At 32.1% G+C, this 24,108-nt stretch overlaps 1 protein-coding gene across 1 annotated transcript in view; it reads right to left on the bottom strand.

Annotated features, from left to right (window-relative positions):
- Nucleotides 1-24,108, bottom strand: part of LOC126883229 (agrin) — a 362,103-nt gene that overhangs the window by 46,426 nt on the left and 291,569 nt on the right. Inside the window, exon 3 of the mRNA XM_050648507.1 lies at nucleotides 6,296-6,443. Within this exon, the coding sequence (XP_050504464.1) occupies nucleotides 6,296-6,443 (148 nt within the window). The remainder of the gene's footprint in view (nucleotides 1-6,295; nucleotides 6,444-24,108) is intronic.

The following is a 24,108-nucleotide window of genomic DNA, read 5'->3' as shown; positions in this document are numbered from 1 at the left end:
ACATTGACACCAGAGACATACAAATAATATTAAATCTGTACTGGAATCAGCGAGCTAATATAAAAATAGAAGACCAAACATCGGACGAAATAGAAATACGTAGAGGGGTACGACAGCGTTGTATATTGTCACCGCTCTTGTTTAATATCTACAGCGAACAAATATGCCAAGAAGCTCTCTCATATGCAAACGAAGGGATAATAGTCAATGAAGAAATTATCAATAACATTCGATATGCTGACGATACTGTGATAATGGCAAGAACAGCGCAAGATCTACAACATCTAGTTGAAAGTATGAATGAGATATGTAATAACTACGGCATAAGGATGAACGTCAAAAAAACCAAATATATGACCTTCAGTAAGAATCCAATAAATGACACTAGTATCACAATAAACGGTACCCAACTTGAAAAAGTAAACGAATACAAATACTTGGGAACCCTTATCAATGAAACAGGTGACCAAAATCACGAGATAAAAAGACGTATTGAAATTGCCAGGTCTACTTTTATAAAAATGAAAAAATTATTTTGTAATCGTGATATTAGTATTCATCTACAAACTAGAATGTTAAAATGCTATGTATTCAGTACTTTGCTCTACGGTGTTGAGTCATGGACTCTTAAACAGAGGAATATTAAAAATCTTGAAAGCTTTGAGATGTGGTGCTACCGCCGTATACTAAGAATAAGTTGGGTGGATAAAATTACAAATGAAGAAGTAATACGCAGAATAAATAACGAGCCAGAAGTACTACTGAATATAAAAAAGAGAAAACTTGAATACTTAGGCCACCTGATGAGGGGACAAAAGTACACATTCCTACAAAATATAATGCAAGGAAAAATCCAAGGACGAAGAAATCCAGGCCGTAGAAGAATGTCCTGGATGAGAAATTTGAGAGAGTGGTTTGGCTGTACCACTAACGAATTGTTCAAAACAGCAGTAAATAAAATTAGAATCGCCCTAATGATATCCAATCTCCGATAGGAGAGGCACTCACAGAAGAAGAAGAAATGTATTTATTATTCTTTTATTTATAAAGATAGGAGTTGTTTTGAGGATTGAAGAATTAAACAAAGAAAAAGACCCGAAAGAAGAAAATATTAACATTGACCCAAAATACCGATATAAAATTGTTTTAAATTATATATTAAATGAATTAAAAATATTAATAAATCACTTTTTCTACACATTTTATTATCAATTTTGGTGGTGGTGCCGTGGTTGATGAGAGTTAAATTATTCAACCAAACAACAATAAGGTCTTAAAATATAAAATACCTTTATTTAAGTTATTTATCAAACGCTATTAAAGCCTAAAAAGTACTTTGATTTACGTTACAACTGGTTTCATTCAATTTTGAAAATAAGGGGTAGTTTTCACCCCTAAAAAATAATGAGCTCACATCGGCACAGAATAGACTTTGAATTGGGAGGTAAGTAGAAGCTATTTCCAAAATTTCATTGAAATCCATGCAGTAGGATAGAATTGCATGAAAATGCATGAGTTAAAAAAATTAATGACCAGAGACAGAGATCTTTGGAGACGGACAATAGGTACATGACATCACGTCGACCACTACACTCCCTCCGGGGGCCAGGATTCAAGAGAGAGGATAGAATTCGGAGGTAATACCCTATTTTTGTTCTATTGACTGGTGTATAAGCGAAGTTGTAGTGGCTAACATATACGTTTGTACCTCTCCCTAGATCCAACAACTAAAAGGTGTAACGGTTTTGGACTGATAAGTAGTCTCATGTATGTTAAAGTATGTCTCCCGTACTTTAAAGTTATTCATGAAAATAATTCATAACCGAATTTATCAAAAGTGTGAAGGGGATATGGGCCTAGAACAATTATTTGGTTTCAGGATCGGTATGAGAACCTGAGAGGCCCTTGTTTAGTTTCATTGTGCTCATGCAGAAATATTACGATCAACAAAAGGATGCAGAGTTGTGTTTCATAGACTATGAAAAGGCCTTTTCAGTCGATCTTAGTGATATAAACATAATAAGTGACTTATATAAGATCGAAAATGGGGTACGTGTGACCATTAAAATCCAAAATCCAAAGTATATCTACTCAAAAGTAATAAAAATGAGACTGTTTAATTTATTAGTAATATAGGGCAAACAGAAGATTCAGTATAGAAAAAGCCTAATGATGATTGAATTAAATCGAGACTTAGCTTGACAGCTAGAAAAGTTGACAACTTATTGAATAGGTATTAAATTTTTGTTTATAATCCACCCAGCTATTCATCAGTATACCGGGTGGTGAATTGGAAAACGGGCCATAGGAAATTCAATGTAAAATTCTAAACTGTTGAATTCCTGCTTCCCTAATTATTTTACATCAAAACACATAAGAAACTATTTGTAGAGAATTGAAATCTGCATTGAAAACAATTGTTAAAATTGTTCTAAGAATTAAACATATTCCAAAATTTTGTAAGAAGATAATAAATTTTTTAGTGTATCACGCCAAAGTTAGGCCACACACAGTCTAACTGTGTGTGGCCTAACACTGTGTAACGGTTGCGTTCGGTCACAATGAAGTTATTATAAATTAACAATACTTGAACTGTCAAAATTTTTATTTTATCGTTTATTGTTTAAAAAATAATAAAGTTGATAAGATACTCTCAGTTGAGGAGAAAGTATTAATAATAAAGATGCTTTATTCAATCAATTAGGTGCTCACTGTCAGTTAAATAGTAACGTGTGACTAACTTTTACACACATACCTACTGTGGCAAATGTATTATTTTTCAAAATTTTGGAATGTGTTTAAATCGTAGAACAATTTTAACTTTTGTTTTTAATACAGATTTTAATCCTCTACAAATGTCTGCTCATTACTTTTGATGTAAAACAATTAGGGAAGCAGGAATTTAACAGTTTAAAATTTTACATTGAGTTTCCTATGGCTCGTTTTACGATTCACCACCCTGTATAACTTTGTTTTAGACGTAGTTCCCCTCACCGTAGCTCACCGGTATATTAGCCATTTCTTATATCCACGACATATTATGTGAATAAGAACTGTAGAAAATATGAAAACGAATGGTTAAATTTAAGACTGAATTTAAAATAATATGGTTCCACAAGTTGTGCACAAAATCGCTTACCTTAAATTGGCGTTCTTTAGGATTTGGTTAACTATGCAGACCCAAATGTGACTACTCATTTCATCATTACTCAATCACTTTCAATGGATTCCTTCCATGAAATTCACGATGGACGCGAGACGGTAGGTACCTACAGATACACGGAAGGTCCGGAATTCTTAACTTTTACCGTTGAAGGTTGGAAACGAAGTCGTACGTCGTCGGCTAAATGTACTCATTGGAGCATGTCCATTTGGATATATGAGCGATTTTGTGCGTGGAAGTAAAATCATATTATATCGCGCTCTTTTAGGAAATACGACAAATGAGTACATAAGGTTATTCTGCATCATTTTATCCTTCCGATGACCAACCTTTTTTTGTTACACGGAGGACCAACGGGGGCAAAAATGACCCCAGTCAAAAATGACAATTGACAAAAAAATTAAGTTGTTTTAAGAAATAAAATGATGTATTCGTATTTTTAATGTTACTATTGTATCAATAAATGATAAATAAACATTAGTAAAACATATTTTTAATTACAACTGAACAAAAACAGGAATCATCGTTCTGAACTTAGCAATAAAGAAATTTTAAAATAATATACTAATTTACGTCGCCACAGAACAAACAATTTTTTTTTCAATATTGGAATGTTTCTTACATACAATTCCACATAATAGACGGTCTTTACTTAATATAAAATTGGAACATGGAAGGCCAAGGGAGTTCGTCTTTGAGCCCAAATTCAGAAAAAAAAAATTTTTTTTCGTAAAATATGGGGAATTTTTTTATTACAAAATATGAGTGTATCTAGAACGATATAAAGTCCAATATAAAAATAATGAGTTTAAAATTGAAAATATTTCTGAATTTATTAAATAAAAATATGCATTGGGTCAAAATTTACCCCCCTTGGTCATCTGAAGGTTAAAGAGGGCAGAGAAAAGCAACTAAATATACTTATTAAATTATAGCCCAGTCGGGATACCATTTGACCTTGCATTTGGAGCTACCCCAAATTTTATTTTTCTAATCTTCAGGGGGGATCAATAGTAGTATAAATTTAAAATCTCGACTGAATTTGACCATTGCGTTAGCCGCCATCTTGATTTTAAACGAGAACCGTTTTTGCTCAATATCTTCGCCATTTTAAACTTTTCGACAAAAAATATATAAACTGAAATTGTTGAAAATGCGATTTTCTATAATTTTGTTTAATATAATTTTTTTCGTGCGGTCCATATTTTCCGAGTTATGGGAAAAACAGTGACAGTTAAAGCATAATTATGGATTTATTGAATTATCTCGTTTATTATTACCTTTACAACAAATTTTAATATATACAAAAATGAAAAAAAATTAAATTTTGTACAATTTTGATCTCCTTCATTTTTTTGATTAAATCAATATTTAAGGTAGTACGTATGCGGTAAAGGCGCGAGTGTAAGACCCGATTGATTTTAAAGCAATTGTTTTTGTTCAATATCTTCCCCATTTTCAACTTTTCGACAAAAAGTGTAAGGACTGAAATTGTTTGTAATTACGATTTACTACTGTTTTTTGAGAGAACCAGTGGCGAGTCTAGGAGGGGGGGGGGAATGGGAAAATTCTTCCCAACGGGGCCCAAAATTAAAAAAATTGTTGAACTATTAAAATATGTTAGCTGATATGAAACTTAATTATCTACAAACAAATTCAACCAATAAAACCCGCTAGTTAATAAAATTAAGTGAACTTAATGCATATAAGTTATTATTTATGTCTTTTATGTACTTAGTTTGGTTGGTGTTTCATTGGAAGTTTCAAAAATTGTATAAAATATAATTCTCTTTATTTTTGTTTATGTAAAATTATGTCGTAAAGTTAATAATAAATGAGACAATTCAATAATTAGGCTTCCCCTCAGCTTCCACTATTTTCCTCCTTAACTCGGAGAATATTGATCGCATAAAAAAATTGTGAAAAATAAATTGTAGGAAATTGCGTTTCCAACAATTTTAATTCCTACCGTTTTTGTCGAAAAGTTGAAGACAGTTGAAAAGAGATATTAAGCAACAACTGTTCTCCTTTAAAATCAATATGGCGGCTAATGCAACCGCGGAATTCAGTCGAGATTTTAAATTTACACGACTATTGATCTCCCTAAAGGATAGAATTATAAAATTTGGGGCAGCTCGGAAAAAACATTCAATTCAGTAATTATGCTCCCCCCACCACTTTTTACTATTTTCCCACGTAACTCGGAAAATATCAACCGAATGAAAAAAATTGTTAAAAATAAATTGTAGGAAATCATATTTGGAACAATTTAAGTTAAAAATGGCGTATATATTGAACAAAAACAATTGCTACAAAATCAATCAGGTCTTACGCTGGTGCCATGATCTCATACATACTACCTTAAATATTAACTTTAGCAAAAAAATGAAAGAAGCTAAAATTGTGTAGAATTCAATTCTCTCTATTTTTGTATAGAAACATTTTTGTCGTAAAACAAACAATAAACGAGATAATTCAATAATTATGCTCTATTTATATATAACTGTCACTATTTTCCGCTATAACTCGGAAATTATCGATGGCACGAAAAAATTACATTTTCAATAATTTTGGTTGTTATACTTTTTGTCGAAAAGTTGAAAATTGCGGAGATATTGAGCAAAAACGGTTCTCGTTTAAAATCAAGATGGCGGCTAACGCAATGGCGGAATTCAGTCGAGATTTTAAATTTACACTATTATTGACCTCCCCTAAAGATTAAAAAAATAAAATTTGGGGCAGCTCCTAATGCAAGGTTAGGCCTGTTATTCGTCTAACCCGACTGGACTATTATCCAATTCTACCCGGAATGAATTAAATATAATGATATTCATTATAAAATAAAGAAATAAGATTTCCCGAACATTATGTTTGATTTAAACCTTATAAATTGATTGCTGCTGCAGGCTGCAGGTGCTAAGAACCACCGGACCAAATATATGAACGTGTTCAGTTTTTGTCCAGCAAGTCGTTGACCATTCTTTTTCAAACAGTAAATTATCTTAGTTATCTACAAATCAAAATATCGAACCAAAATATTATATTCTCTTTTACATTAGTACATACGTCAAGTAAACCTACGCGATGCATGATAAATGGCTTCATAAAAAAGTAGATGTTATTTGTGTTTACCTGCAAACTTCAACGTGAAGCATACATCGGTTAATATACGTTCGACCATCAGTTCCACATACAAGATCTTTGTCTCCACCACATTTGTGTTCGCACTTAGATCCGCTGGACCGCTTGCAGAGGTTGGGATCAGATGACAACGTTATACCTATAAAAAAAGTCGGTGTTTAAAAATATGATCTATCATAAAAACATTTTGCAAATATATTTTCAGTAGGTATTAATATCACAAGATAGTGACAATAAATTGAAAATATTGCGACAATTTTTCTAAAACTTGTTGCAGGCTCGAGTGACTATTGCCGAATGGCAACAAGTTTGAGAAACAAACTGGAGCATTATTTTCTTATTTATTCTTACTATCGTGTAATTTCTGAAAGATTATTTTTTAATATTCTCATACAAAATTCAAGTCTTTGTAAATAAACATTCAGTGACATTTATCACAATCAATGTTTTACATCTTGTCAAAGTGAACAGCATGAGCTGGTTTAGCAAATATTCAGACGAATGTATCAATAAAATATTAGTTAAAATTATTTATAAATACAGTTTTATTCATGAAATAATCTTACCGACTTACACTCGAGCGCTTAAAATTGCAGATTTGTATTGCCCTCGTGATAATTTAACATTAGATGTAGAACTAAAAGTTTATTCTGGTTAATTTTCTTAAATGTGACAGTTGTCAAAACTATAAAACTTTTTTTTTTCTCTGATTCTGGCTTTGGTTTAGAACTAGAACCTTTAGCCACGTAATTGTATAACTTATCACTAAGTCAGGGGAGTAATGTGTAGTGTGTGTGTTGAGTAAGTGTCTTGTTACTTTGCAAAGTCGACGTCATTGTCTTTGCAAAGAGACGCTAATTGTTTCCGAAGGTCTGCGGTCCCTCCGGTGAGTACCGATCCCACAAGGACAGAAACTATTTTTCATTTATTAATTTATAATAAATGAAAAATTTCTGACCCTGGTAGGATTCGAACTCCCGACCTATAAAACTATAAAAATATAGAACTATAAAACTCGTTGCAATTAAACAGAAACAAATCACTTACATTTATTCTCAATATAATAATGTAAGTAGATTATTCCCAGCAGGAATAATCTTATTGGCAAGAATTAAACACGTGATGAACAATCTTACTACACGATTGGAAATTGGACACGGAAATTGAAATCGTTAAAAAATAATCTTTATTTAAAGTTAGTCTCATCCATCTAATGGTAGGGGAGCCCAAGCGGGGATTTTTGCAGTTACTCGAGCACGTCAGAAAATCACATGGGGAGAAACCTTGTACCCTGTAAATTTACCCCTACCATATATTGGATTTTAATACAGGGGAGTTCGTTAAGGGGGTCCGAAAAAAAAATCTATCCTTAGAAAAACTTGAAATTGTCAGATTAAGATAAGGTAAGTTAAGTCGGTACATGTAGAACAGTGTATATTTCAAAATTCTGACGATTTGAGCGGGGTACAAGGAAATTGGGGAGTTACAAAGTTTTACAAAAAAAAGCGAACATTTCAAGAAATAATCGTCAGATCCAAAAACAAAAAAATACGTGTTTAATATTTTTCAAAAATCTACCGAATGACACCAAACGCGACCCCCCACGGAGAGGGGTGGGGGTTTACTTAAAATATAAAAAAGGATCCCCCATTTTTATTGCATATTTGGATTCCTTACGTAAAAATAAGTAACTTTTATTCGAGATATTTTTTCGAATTATGGATAAATGGCGCTATAATCGGAAAAAACGATTGTTGAAAATGGAAAATAAAATTAAAAAATAGAAATTCCCCACTTTTTGAAAACCAAACTTAATTTTTCTTTGGTTTTAGGACCTAATCTTCACAACCCAATCTTCACAAACACATAACGCTCGAGTAACTGCAAATTTAGCATACTTTCCTCCCATATTATAATGGTTTAGTGACTGGTTTAAATTACACTGTACACTGATTAAAACAAAAAAGAAGAAATTCTAAGATCGAGAATAGAATAGGCCAGAAAATCGTTCGAAAAAATCGAAAAGACTGCTATGTGATTCTGGAATAAAACTCGGGAGCATCAGTTATGGTTTCGGGTGGGATAACTTTAAATGGCCGCTCTGACCAAGTAGTTATTCGGTGAGGGGTGATGACAGCAAACTGATACGACTCTTAAAGTGTATTTTGTAGAAAATTGAGCAGTGTATTTTGAAGAATAGATACTTATTATTTACAGTAGGAAAAATGAAAGAATACCCATGAACAAACATATAAAACACGCTGTATTTTCCTGTCACCGTGTCACACAAAAAATTGGCCAGCGCAAGTACATGTAATAATTATTGTTACATGTACTTGCACTGGAAAATTTTCTTTGTGACATGGTGACAGGAAAATACAGCGTGTTTTATATATTCGTTCATGGGTATTCTTTCATTTTTCCGACTGTACATACTGTCACTGCCACTGCCAAATCTTAAAATTTGTCAGATAACTTATTCTGTTGTAAGCTGGGCGAATTATCCCGAGGGATATAACCCAATAAAGGAAGAAGAAGAAGAAGAACTTATTCTGTTCAACCTCAAAAAATAGCTCCACATGCAAGCAAAGAACTAAAAGCAAGAATTGTAACGAAGCTAGAAGATGGTTGCTCAGTATCTGCCGTAGCGAACCATTTTAACGTAAGCAGAACAACAGTTTTTAATATTAATAAAAGATGGAGAGAACAAGTAATTCTCGAAAGAAAGCAAGGTTCTGGAAGACCAAAAATATCTACCGCTCATGAAGATCGTTCGCTTTTGGAGAGGTTAGAAGAGAATCCTTTTGAAGATGCTAAAACTGCAAGAATTATGTTTCATTAGTTAAGTCGTTTGTTTTATTCCTTAATAATAATAAAAATAATAACAACAACTACAACAACCCTATTTTATGTAAAAACTATCATTTATATACTCTTTATAAAATGCAGGAATTCAAAATAATATCAAAATTTAGACTTTAATAATTATTGCAATTTATGAATTAACATATTATATTATGTAATCAGTTGCTTGTTGTTTGTTTATTTTGTGATTTATCTGTCATAATAAAAATAATATAATGTCAGACCAATCAAATACACTGCTCAAAATGATTAAATCTTCCTAAAAGTTGTATCAGTTTTTTTAGGAACCAGTTGTACATTAACGAAGTTGTTGAACCATATGTTGTCCAATTTGCTGAAAATATGGGTCCAGAATTTATCCTTCAGTAAGATATTGTGAGACCGCACGTGGCCAGAATAGTGCAAAATTTATTTGAGTACCCACAATATTCAGCTTATGGAGTGACCAGCGAGGAGTTCAGATCTAAATCCCGTGAACACATTTGGGATCCAGGGGTCGTATTTTCGAATTCAATCGATAAATAAGTAAGGGCATGAGCCAAGGCTTCTATGGAGTTAAAAATATTGAAAGCAAAAAAAAGTGTTTTAAAGATCTAAGTGAGAGTTCAAAAGAATAAGTACGGTAAAAGACAAGGAAATTTCTTGATAGAAGTAGACTTGATTTAAAACTACAGCCATCTGATTCTGTATATTTTCCATTACACTCAAATTTTCTTCCACATCAATCGCTCGAGCTGAATATGTTGATACTCTAACTTGTTCTCCTTTCAAATTTACTCTTATTGAATCCTCTCAAAAAAGAAGAGTTTTAAAAAATGCACTATTTGAAAGTCCATCCAAGTTATAAAAATCAGTTGTAGAACAGCCAGCAGTAAAGTTGCAATTACTAAAAAAGAAATAAGGAAAATGGAATACAGTTTCTTTATCGTTCAAAAACTATAAAGTGCTTAATTATCACTGTTAAGTGTCGACAGTGGCAGCAGATGTAAAGCAAATAATGGTGCCCCATTTTCATTTTTTACTCAAACGATTTGGTGCAACGAATAGTGCAATGATAATGGTGGTCCATTTTCATTTTTTACTCAAACGATTTTTATGGAAATATTGCAGACGTTAAAAAAAGGTGACAAAGTTAAGATTACATTTGTGTAGACTACTCTTGAAGTTAAGTGTTATGTATACATGGGATTAGCCACAGTGAACGGCTTGGCTATTAGTGCACCCTGTGTAACCCACAGCTGAATCTTATGTTTGTGAGTCACAATGTTACTGTTGCCATACTGTTTTATTTATTTCTTTCATAATTTCAATCAATGTTAAATGTACCTACAAGAATAATAAAATCATTTTATAAGAACGTTTATTTCTCCGTCATTATACTACATAGGTAGAATGACAAATGAGGTGTCAAATGAAAGCTTATAATCCAAGGATGGTACTAAAACTTCTCACCTTTAGTACCATCCTTGGATTATAAGCTTTTATTTGACACCTCACTTGTCATTCTACCTGGTATAATGACGGAGGAGTTGAGTTTACAAACAGACGGACAAGATGGACGGACGGACAGATGGTCAAACGTCAAAACAGAATTCAACGTTTTCACATTTTTTTAGAAATTGGTGAAAACAACAACATAATAAACTTTACTTAATTGGTGTTTCAAAACTACTTATTTTTTAAACATTACACAATATTACAAGGTTTCTAGCAAGTCAAACTTCACAATGATTTAAAATAATCAAGTAAAAACCTATCTATACATAACATATTAGAATATACCTAAAATACACAAATGATACATTTCACACACAGATTAATATAATATCAAAAAAAATTGTAATGTAATAGCATGTCATGCTCGGATCCAATGCCAAAATCTACACAGACATATTAGGGTGCACTAATACCCAAGCTGTCCGCCACAGTTTGGTTGTAATGGTAGGGGAGCAAAGTATGCTAAATGTGCAGTCACTCGAGCGCTTTGGGGACCTATTGGGTTGTGAAGAGTAGGTCCTAAAACCAAAAAAAGTTAAGTAAAGTTTTCCATTTTAGTGGGGACTTTCCATTTTTAATTTAATTTTCCATTTCCAACAATGGTTTTTAAGATTATAGCGCCATCTATCCATAATTCGAAAAAATGTCTAAAATAAAAGTTACTTATTTTTACGTAAGGAATCCAAATCTGCAATAAAAAATGGGGGCTCCTGTTTAAGATTTTGAAATAACCCCCCACCCCACCTCCATGGGGGTCGTCTTTGATGCTATTCGATAGTTTTTTCAAAAATATTGAATAAGTGTTTTTCAGTTTTTCGATCTGATGTTCATTTCGCGAAATATCGCAGGATTTGTATTTAAAATATTAAATTTACCCCCACCCCTCTTTGTGGGAAGTCGTGTTTGGTATCATTCGATAGATTTTTGACAAATATTGAGCATGTATTTTTTAGTTTTTAGATCTATATCGTTCATTTCGCGAAATATTCGCTTTTTTCTTGTGAAACTTTGTGACACCCATTTCCTTGGCCAAATCGTCAGATTTTTGAAATATACACTGTTTTGTATGTACTTAACTTACCTTATCTTAATCTGACGATTTCGAGTTTTTCTAAGGATAGATTTTTTTTCGCCAATATATGGCAGAGGTACATCTACAGGGTACCAGGGTTCTCCCCATATGACAATCTGACGCGCTCGAGTTACTGCAAAAATCACCGCTTGGGCTCCCCTACCATTGAGCAATGAGGTGAAAATTTACTACGAATACAGTTAAGTAAGTAATATTCAAATACAAAGCTCTACCTACTATTTCACAAAATCCTCAAGCGGAACAAGATGCCGTACAGGGGTAACTTTTCCTACAATCAATACAATAAATAACTTAGATCAAGAAGATGAAGAAAGATACAACGCAGCCACATAATGGATTGAAAATAGCTAGAAGAACATCATTACACATATCAACAGCCAACTGCGCCCAAATAAGAGAATAATGACTAATTATAATAATACTATTTCATTATTAACTCACATACTCACTCGCCTTGCAAACAAATTCTTGACGATCCACAAACAGCAGTGACATTTGCAAAGATCAAAACCCTACTACATAATAGTCTCATAGTCTCATTAACCCAGAAGAAATAAAGTGGATAGTGCAGAAGATGTTTGGCATCATTTTGCGTCACAGATTCCCTACATTCAAGAAGATGACCTACTCAGATATTATGACATCGTAGACATTCAAGGCTACTACACGAATCGCACCCTTGTTTTCATTTGACATTTTCCTATTCTTCATTCAATTTCATTTACTTTTTCAATTCGTACTCACTACCAACTACTAATCATACAATAATCGTGCCTCCTGGTCTATACCTAGCCTATAACTCGAGACCTTTTTCTGTATAGGGATCTACCATGTAAACGAAGTGAATCAAAAATATTCATCTGCCAAGAGAAATTTCACAAAGAAGTAAACAGACTGATGACTCCATCATACGAATCCTTCAGTTAGTCAACGATGCCCGTTACTGTGCCAGAACGACCATACATAAGATATCAGATGCACACGTCTTTTCTACAACAATAATTTATTAAGACATGTTTTGCCAAAATATAGGGGAGTGCAATTAGAACGAAAATATGCATTGTTTCGGAAGAATTCAAACAAGCTTATATTTTTCTAAAACCTTTTTTGTTAGTTTATAAATATGTTAAAGTAAAATTTCTACTCACAGATTTCGCGGCTAATTGTTTATTAATAATTGTTTAAACAATAACAATTGTTTTATTTAAATAATTTTAAAAATATCGTTGAATTCATCATTTTACTTTGATCAAATATGTTTCTATTTTGTTTTTGGTTATGCTGAATCCGAATATGGCATTACAATTTGAAAATTCTTATACAGTATGTTTGCGTAGCTAGGTACCCCATAGAAAACTTTTTTATTATCAATTTTACGAAAAAAAAATTATTCTTCATAAAATGCTCTACCTGGCCTAGAATCTAAGATACAACCTTCAGATATCAAACTTTTTTAGTTTTATACGAGGTACATTATATGTAAATAATATGAATTTTTCTTAAGAGTTTAGTGCCTTTATTGTTCACAATATTTTAAGTAGAAGTACCTATGTAATTGAACACTTAAACATATGTTTTAATTCCAAACAACTAAAATTTGATATTTAATGGTTGCATCTCAGATTATATACGATACAGAGCATTTTATAAAGAATAACTTTTTTTCGTAAAACCGATAACAAAAAAGTTATCAATAGGTTCCAAGTTACGCAGACATACTGTATAAAAGCTTAAAATTTTTTTTTTGTTGAACATTCATTATTGTGGAAGCTTATTATTAAATGTAACTTAGGTAAGTTTTACATAAAATAGTTTTGATCACTTTGTATAAACATTTTTTTAGCTGGTAATTTTCGGTTTTTGTATTACATTTTTGTTATCTTTCTTAATTTTCCTAAAAAGAAATAGTTTATTTTATTTCCAAAGTAAAATAATTTAGTGAATTTTAAAGACTACATCCTAATCTTAAAAAAACACCTACAAAACTGTAATAGATCTGGTCAAACTTGAGTAATACCGTCTTAAAGGGTGTTAATTCTGTAAAACTATCAAATTTTCAAAAATTACATTTTTTGAGACGTTGTGTCATTTGAATTAAATTTTTGAGATTTTTTTTTGAATAAAACATCGTTTAGTAAGATGTTTGAAAGGTAGTTGTGCAAAATTTAGAGTTTTATAAGAAAAATTGTATTAGTCACACATTTTTAAATCATTTTTAAACAAAATTCATGTGAGTCTCACTTTCAGCCCACACCGTACTTATGCCCATACATTTTATTTCTTTTTATTATAACCATAAGATAATTTAATTATTGTTCTTTCACGTCCAATTTGTAAAATTTCATTAAATGATTCATCAAATTTTGATCTATTAGAATTACATTAAAATACTCAATTGTGCACTTCGCCGTAAGCTAGTTAAAGGCGCGTTTTCACGGGTCGATCTGGGTTGAACGATTTGGATCGTTCGACCATAATTCGACCCGTGTTGAGCTGGCCCCCCCACTTGCAAAAATTAAAAAACAAATAGCCCTGATTTATGAGCTATTTATGAGCTCTCATATTCCGCAAACTAAAAATTTTGAGCTCGTTCCACTGAGCAGGAATTTAATACCCTAGTGGGGGGGGGGCTGAGTCAGCCCCCCCCCCCCCACTACTTAAAAATAGGAATATTGAATCAGTTTTTGCGGCAGAATTACGAGCTATTTATGAGCTCTTAAAATTATATAGTTTCGATTTTTGAGCTCATCCCCTTCACCCCCAAACAACCCTTTAATTGATTTAACTTAAGAGAAAGATGCTGAGAAAACTTAAAATATATCGTATTGCGAATATAATTCCTATAGCTTATATACTCTAAGAGTAAACTATTAAATCAAGAGCATTTCGATTATTGAGCTACAACGTCTTCGCCAGAAAACCACCCTATCTTCCCGGCTTAAGAGAAAGTTGTACTTAAAATGCGTTAAACTAATTATTTTGCGACTACATATCATTTAATAATTTATAAGCTTCCAAATTACTCGCATTTAGATCAGTAAATTGCAATTTATTTTGTATAGTGCAGTCACTGAAGGTAAAAATCAACGATTACCTTCAATTTCGGTGAACCTTCATCGATTTTCACGAAAATTGGTCAGTGGTTAGAGGATACGTCAAGAAACAAAGGTGACATGGTACCACCTTGCGCCTTTACCCTGAGGGTGGATACCGCCCCTTCTCGGGGGTGAAAATTATTTTATAAAAAATAACTGCACAAATCAATAAAAGAACAAATTAAAAGCAAAATTTATTATATAAAGTTAATCAAATAAGTCAATACTTTTTAAGTTATTAAAGATCAAAGATTTTAATTATTTGTGAAAAAAATGCATGTTTTGAATAGGTTTTTTGTAAATCACTGAAAAACTGTAAGTTTTTACAAAAAAGTTAATAGTAGTTTAATTCGTATAGCTTATATTCTAAGAATAAACTCTAAAATCACGCGCCTTTCGATTATTGAACTACAACCCCTTCGCAAGAAAACCATCCCATATTCCCGGCTTAAGAGAGGGTTGTACTTAAAATAATTTAAATTAATTATTTGTCGACTATATATTGTTTAATAATTGATGAGCTCGCAAAATATACGCATCTCAATTATTGAATTGCCATTTTCTTACTATAGTGTAGTCACTGAAGGTAAATATCAACTATGACCTTCGATTTCGGTAAATCTCCATTCATTTTCACGAAAATTGGTGAGCGGATTTTGATACAATCAACTTTTTCTGGATCTTATTTTTTATAGGTATTTCTAAGTACTTTGACAAGTATTTAGTACCTAAGTGTTATGAAATGCATCTCTTTCCCGTTATTTAAGCTTGAACCCTTAGATTTGAACAGTCGCGGAAAAAAATATACATTTAATTACCAATAACTTACTTTAAATTAACATTAAAGGGTTTTTCAAGTAAGCAATTTATTATATTTTTTATTAGCTTCAATTTTAGTGATGAAAACTTTTTTGTAAAAACTTACAGTTTTTGAGTCATTGATGAAAAATCGCTCTAAAGCATGCATTTTCTTTCCAAAAATTAAAATATTTGATCTTTAATAACTCAAAAAGTATTGATTTATTTTAATCACATTATATAACAAATTTTGCTTACAATTTGTCCCTCTCTCGATTTTTGGGGTTATTTTTAATAAAGTAATTTTCACTCCCGAGAAGAAGTGACATATACCCCAGGCTAAAACTCCAAGTTGTTATTGTCAATTCGTGAAAATAAATGGAGATTTACCGAAATCGAAGGTACTAGTTGATTTTTACCTTCAGTGACTGCACTACAGAAAGAAAATGGCAATTCAATAATTGAGATGCGTATATTTTGCAAGCTCATAAATTATTAAACGGTATGTAGTCGCCAAATAATTAATTTAAGTTATTTTAAGAACAACTCTCTCTTAAGCCGGGAATATGGGGTCGTTTTCTTGCGAAGGGGTTGTAGCTCTATAATCGAAAGACGCGTGATTTAAGAGTTTATTCTTAGAATATAAGCTATACGAATTAAACTACTATTAACTTTTTTGTAAAAACTTAAAGTTTTTCAGTGATTTACAAAAAAACTTTTCAAAACATGCATTTTTTTCACAAATAATTAAAATCTTTGATCTTTAATAACTTAAAAAATATTGACTTATTTTATTAACTTTATATAATAAATTTTGCTTTTAGTTTGTTCTTTTATTGATTTGTGCATTTATTTTTTATAAAATAATTTTCACCCCCGAGAAGGGGCGGTATCCACCCTCAGGGTAAAGGCGCAAGGTGGTACCATGTCACCTTTGTTTCTTGACGTATCCTCTAACTACTGACCAATTTTCGTGAAAATCGATGAAGGTTCACCGAAATTGAAGGTAATCGTTGATTTTTACCTTCAGTGACTGCCCTATAGGGCTTTTCATTCACAGTCATTTGTTTCGAGCTTCTGTCATGTGTCACATAATATTAATATATCTACGTCGTACGTTATTGCTATATACCAATGATACAAACCAAAGACGTATGACGTAGATATATTAATATTATGTGACACATGACACAAGCTCGAAACAAATGACAATCGATGAAAAGCCCTATACAAAATAAATTGCAATTTACTGATCTAAATGCGCGTAATTTGGAAGCTTATAAATTATTAAATGATATGTAGTCGCCAAATAATTAGTTTAATGCATTTTAAGTACAACTTTCTCTTAAGCCGGGAAGACAGGGTGGTTTTCTTGCGAAGGGGTTGTAGCTCAATAATCGAAATGCTCTTGATTTAATAGTTTATTCTTAGAGTATATAAGCTATATGAATTATATCCGCAATACGATATATTTTAAGTTTTCTCAGCATCTTTCTCTTAAGTTAAATCAATTAAAGGGTTGTTTGGGGGTGAAGGGGGTGAGCTCAAAAATCGAAACTATATAATTTCAAGAGCTCATAAATAGCTCGTAATTCTGCCGCAAAAACCGATTCAATATTCCTATTTTTAAGTAGTGGGGGGGGGCTGACTCAGCCCCCCCCACTAGGGTATTAAATTCCTGCTCAGTGGAACGAGCTCAAAATTTTTAGTTTGCGGAATATGAGAGCTCATAAATAGCTCATAAATCAGGGCTATTTGTTTTTTAATTTTTGCAAGTGGGGGGGGGGGCAGCTCAACACGGGTCATAATTCGATTTGTATCGAAAGCAAAAAGGTTTACACGACAGTCGATGAATGTTGAATTAATTGTAGTACAAAATGGCGTCACGTGAAATTCTTAATGTAGGTGTGCAATTAATTTGTTATGCAATTCCAGAAGAAATCGCTAAATCAAACAAAAAGAAAAATAAACGAAGGTGGTGGACCCGACCGTGGATTTTAAGACGAAATACTCATGGTGCATCACAAAGCTTGCTCCAAAAAATGGTTGTGGAAGATCCAGAGGCTTATAGAAATCATCTAAGAATGGGTTATGCACATTTTAAAGAACTTTTAGAAAAAACTGCTGGGGAAATTCAAAAAAACCGATACAAATATGTGTGAAGCTCGGTTTGTGGATTCCATAATACATCATGGTTTTGATAAGCATCCAAAAATCTTGTCATGTCTGCATCTGACCATTTTTTAGTAATTTTTTCCCAAAATTACAGCTTGTCGCACTAAAAATAACAACTTCATACACGCTAGAAGTACTCGAGCTTTCGGCACGTTGTGTTTCTGTTCGACGAGGTCTTTACACATTCGATTCCAGTCGTTCGACATCGATTCGGCGACAATCCCCTATCAAAAGTAGACAGTCTTTCTGCTTCCGTCGAATCGACTCACTCAGCCGAACGGCCAAGTCTATTTATGGTTTACATATTCAATTTGCTTTCGATTTAATAATCGATATAAATCTGGGTTGAACGATTTGGATCGTTCGACCATAATTCGATCTGTGCCGAAAGCAAAAAGGTTTACACGACAGTCGATGAATGTTGAATTAATTGTAGTACAAAATGGCGTCACGTGACATTCTTATGTAGGTGTGCAATTAATTTGTTTTGCAAAAAGAAAAATAAACGAAGATGGTGGACCCGACCGTGGATTTTAATATGTATAATTCACGATTGTATGTTGTTCTAATATTTTTTATTTTATTTTTCAAGTAATTTTCAGACATTTTGGGTTTATTCATATGTTGTAGAATTGCTTGCAATGCTGCTCGTCTCGCTTGTAGATTGCGATAAAGCTCGGTTTGTGGATTTCATAATACATCATAGTTTTGATAAGCATCCACAAATCTTGCCACGTCTGCATCTGACCATTTTTCAGTCATTTTTTTTTCAAAATTACAGCTTGTCGCACTAAAAACAACAACTTCATATTCGCGGTGTGCAAGTACTTGGAAGGGAAACGAGAAACGACCGTGTGCGAGTCGCGGAGAAATATTGCAACTATCTTAAGTAATTCATATTGTCAATTGAAATTGTCAAATTGACGTATATTTCATACCTTCTGTTATTGAAGCAGAAAAATTATATATTGCTCCACAATATTGATATGATATGCAATTATTATATAAAGGTAAATTTAATTAATTGTATTTTGCTTGCAGTACTGCATTTTAATAACTAATTTTATTTACTACATACAATTGTTTACGTTTGCATAACATGACCTGCATCTTATTTTTTCTTCTTATTATTTTTTTGGACTATGGCCTTGACAATTATCCAGCAACCAGGACTAATATAATTGGCCAATATAATTAAAAGTGCGAATAAAAGTACAGAGCGTAGAAATAGAGGTCGCTTTGCCGAACTTGCACGGTCCCAATACGCTAGAAGTACTCTACTCAGCTTTCGGCACGTTGACACGTTGTGTTTCTGTTCGACGAGGTGTTTACACATTCGATTCCAGTCGTTCGACATCGATTCGGCGACAATCGCCTATCAAAAGTAGACAGTCTTTCTACTTCCGTCGAATCGACTCACTCCGCCGAACGGCCAAGTCGATTTATGGTTTACATATTCAATTTGCTTTAGATTTAATAATCGATCTAAATCGTTCAATACAGATCGACCCGTGAAAACGTGCCTTTACAGTGCGCCAATGTTTGTGAGAAGAGTGACTTTAGCGTTAAAAATAAAAAATTGTAGAAGCTACAGATTTAACTTTAGAAAAATCTTTTTTTTGTAAAATTTTCTGAATTTTGCAGTGGTCAAGTCAGTTTTTTTCTAAAATTTATATTTTCCGAGTTATTTAAAAAACATCTACTTTCGCAGTTCGTTTGTTTAATAAAAAATGAAGCACCCACTTCTCGAGTAGAACTTTTTGATATGTTGTTTATTAAACATTTCTTAATGAAATTACAAAAAGTTCTATCTTGTTTGATTTTTTCCGAAGTGAAAATCTATATGCACTCCCCTAATACATATCTTGAAAATCCACAAGGAAAATAAATATTTTTTCCTGTAGCTCTCTGTACACCATCAATCACAATTATTTAATTAAAAACTCTTTGTAAAAGGTATACATTTTTTTATTAAAATTCCCCTAAGAGCTAAATCACAGAACGTTTTCGATTTTTAACAAAATCATCATCAGTGTTTAGAATTGGTTGATCACAAGCTGAGCGACCAAAGAAATACCAGGGAATAAACCCTTTAAATGGTATAAAAATTTATTTGGATTTGGATAATATTTATCAAGAATTAAGCCCTTGGGCACAGCATGACTTCCCCATCACGTGGGTTGCTAAACCGTAGATATGTCTCTACACGAAGACTGTTAGATGGCTACTCATTTCCTGGTATTTCTTTGGTGGCTCAACTTGTGATCCACCAGTTCTAAGCACTGACGATGATTTTGTTAAAATTCGAAAACGTTCTGTAATGTAGCCCTTAAGGATTTTAATTAAATTTTTGAAGTTATACTTCTTTAGGCGCGTTGGGAGTAAATTTATATGTGCGCGAATTCATCAAAAGTCTTGGTCCTGGGCGCAGCTTAAACGTTATACGTCCTCTGATTGGGTAATTACAATGACCTTTCAACAATAATTGTTCAATATGTCGGTTATTTTATTAATACGTCAATGGTTATGGGTAAAAAAATTGTTTGTATATTGGTTTTTATTGTTGTGAGGACAGAGACAAAAAGCAAGTTTATAATTGTTGTAGTGACTTTTTAAATAGTTTTTAAAAGCAATAGATACATACCTTATTGTAAATGTTTCAGTATTGTTATAAAAAATTACATATCTATTTAAAAAATGTACCTAGCTAGTAGTAGGTAATGCTTTGATTTACATAATTTGATTACCAACAAAATTTCTACCAATCTTCATCTAATATATTGCTTTTTTAGTCTATATTTTGTTGTATTTTAATATGTATTTTAATTCCACAATAATCAAACTGATTTGATTAAACTAAGAGAATAAGCAACTTTCAAAAAAGTTTAAAACGTTTAGTTGCTAAATCTGCACACATCACTCACATGTCTCGGTAGCTAAGTTCTGCGTGCGGCTTTCTAATAACCTGATAGACGCAGGTTTAATTCCCAATGCAATTTTTTTTATTTTTTTTATACATTTTATGATTGTAAGTATATTTATTGAAGTTATTCTTCTTTAGGCGCGATTGAGAGTAAAATTTCATAAATATGCGCGCATGCGCACACAGACAGTAATTATTACGAACTATTATAGTTCGTTGCTAATCTTTCAAGATAGGTATGTATGTATCTGCATCAGCGCAAATAAGTCATTAAAAGAATATATTAGTGTTTTTAGTAAATTTATTATTTATTATAATTTTTGGATTTGTCTTTCTCTGTAGTAAGATAATAAAATATTATGTATGTAGGTATAACATTTTTCTACGACCGTTTAATAACATGCTCATTATTCGCTATTTTTTCATAGATAATAGCACCCATTACTGTACCCGTGAGTAATAATTCATTACTCACGGGCTGAAGTTACTCACGGGTCATTACTCACGGGCTGAAGTTAGATTCAAGTAGCGCATGCCACTTTTAATATTAATCGTATATAAACTGCAAATAAAATTACTTAAACTTGTTTATTTAATACAATAATTATTGTAATTTATATCAATGATTAACTTCCAAAACTTTTTAAAGGAATTTTAACTGTAACAATGTCAGTATATTTTTTACGTTTATATCTTGTTTACTAAAAATTTTGACGTTTATCATTTAATTTAGTGACAGCAATGACATTAGTGCATTTTGTTTATTTTAATTGGAATTTATAACTAATATTGTGTTTGTTTTTCAAGTTATATTGTGTTAAATATGTTATAACATATTATGTATAGTTATATTATTATATTATGGGCCATTCCACGAACATACGCCTGTTTTGGATTACTTCGACAACGAATATTTTACTGTGCAACATATGAAGTACGAAAGTAAATGGCGCTAATAATTATTCCAATAAACAACAATGTAATTTGCAATGTACTTTCGTTCATCTTATTTTGCACAGTAAAATATTCGTTGTCGAAATAATCCAAAACAGGCGTATGTTCGTGGAATAGGGTATATAATATATACCTAGTTAAATGTAAATATACATTATAACTATATATGAAATACGTCCACCGACAACAGCCATTTCCTATTTATTAGATTCACTGACAGTAGGTACAAATTTAAGCTTATAATTTTTCGGAAACGAATAGAACTTATATTGACTATTTCTAGTTGTATTTTTACAATAAATAAGAATTTAGTAATAGTAGGCAACCAATTATTCAGCCACGTACTAGGGGTAAATAGCATTTAGGTATTTTTTGTAAATTATTTTAATTTAAATTTTGAGTAGTTGATAATTAAATTTTTTACTAATTAAAATAAAAAACAGGTCGTAGAAAAAGTATAGTATTCTACTTGCGTGTAATGGCTATTACTCACTCTGATGAATTACGACACTCGCCTACGGCTCGTGTCGCAAACTTCATCATCGTGAGTAATACCCATCATTACATGCTCGTTGAATAATATACTATTTTATATGTCTATTTGTCGCCGTGTTGTGTAATTATATCCGAAACTTACATGTCACTTAAAGAAGCTCGGTGGCGTAGTTGGTAGAGCGTTGGGCCAATGATTGGAAGGTTGAGGGTTCCAATCCTGGACGATTCATATATTTTTTTTTTATTTTTGGTTGTTTTAATAAAATTTTTTTGAAAGTGGTAGATAAGAAAGTTAGTTTAATATTTAAATAAAATACAAATAACCTGTTAAGTATATTTACTTCGTTGAAATTATATAATAGAAGAATAACTTCTTACGTGCGTACAAAGTACACACACACACATTCTTTTTTTATATTTTTATTTTTACAGAAAATGCGTATTTAGTTAAAATTTTTCTTAACAATTATTGTTCAGAAATCATTTCTTGGTTGCATTTCTCAATGTGTTTGCGTGTGTTTTATTCTTTTATTTTTTTAATTTTTGGTATTGTTTTAATAAAATTTTTTGGAAAATAGTAAGTATTAAAATTAGTTCAATATTTAAATAAAATATAAATAAACTGTTTAAAGTACATATTAATTTCGTTGGAATTATATAATAGAAGTATACCTTCTTACGTACGTACAATTTTTTCATTAATTTTTGTAAGTACATATTTTGGTCCAAACAAACTAACCCCAGTCTGTGTCTCAATGGCTTTCACCCAGTATATTAAAATAAGATATAAATATTAGATTATTACATAACGGCGTTTTAATTATTTTCGTGAAGGAATAAAGTATGTTCTCAAAATAAAATCATGTTGCAAAACCACGACGATATATTATTGACCATTGTGGTGAAAATTTACTACGAATGCCGTTAGTAGTAATATTCAAATACAAAGCTCTATCTACTATTTTACGAAATCCTCAAGTGGAACAAGATGCCGTACAGTGGTAACATTTCCTATAATCACTTTTAAACTTTTATTTTGTTATCAACCGTCTATCCATTTGCAATTTTGCTCTTAGTTTATAGTTAATACGAATAGGAAGTTAGCGAAACAACAAGAGTATATAGACTGAGAGCCGGTATAAGTGAAATTTGTTAATCATTTTAGGCACGATGAGAATCTATAACTTAAATAGTAGAAACTAAAAGAAAATGTATAAACACGGTGCCGCCACTTTTTAGTTGCACATGCGTCGACAGTGGTGCATCAAACTTGCTACTTATGGACGGGATAAATAAATTAAAAGGCACCCTCCCTCAGTCCCACATAGTTTTTTTTTCAGTTTTTAAGCTCTACTTACTTAGTCCTAAGCCTTTCTACTTTTCGGTGTAAGGCTGGTGGAGTTGAGTTTGGCATTGCAGTATACATGCTTTTCGATCTTGCGTTAGGTTTCTTGCACTTTCCAATGTCAATGCCTTCTTTTCGACTATATAACTCTTGGTCTTCCTCTTTTGTTTTTCCCCTGCACTCTCGTTTCGAACACTCGTTTTGTTAGCTTCTCGTTCGACATTCTGCACACGTGCCCGAACCATCTAAGTTGACTCTCTACTATTTTTTCATTGATTGGTTCTAGTTTTAGGTTTTGTCTAATTGTTTCGTTTCGTATTTTGTCTGTCCTCTTTCTGTTTGCTATTTTCCTCAGGAACCTCATTTCCATAGCAACGAATCTGGATTTTTGTCTCCCCATCAATGTCCATGTCTCGCTGCTATACATGATTGTTGGTCTAACTACTGATTTAACGACTGCCGTTTTTTACTTTCTCTGGTATCTCTTTTTTCCCCAAAAATGTTGTTTTCATAGTGTTAACTAAGCTTCCTGTTCATCCCATTCTCTCGTTTATTTCCATGTCT

This window comes from Diabrotica virgifera, chromosome 4 (assembly GCF_917563875.1).
Source record: "Diabrotica virgifera virgifera chromosome 4, PGI_DIABVI_V3a".
NCBI classification, from domain to species: Eukaryota; Metazoa; Arthropoda; class Insecta; order Coleoptera; family Chrysomelidae; genus Diabrotica; species Diabrotica virgifera.
The sequence above is the reverse complement of the archived record's forward strand: the minus strand, read 5'-3'. Positions and strand labels throughout refer to the sequence as shown.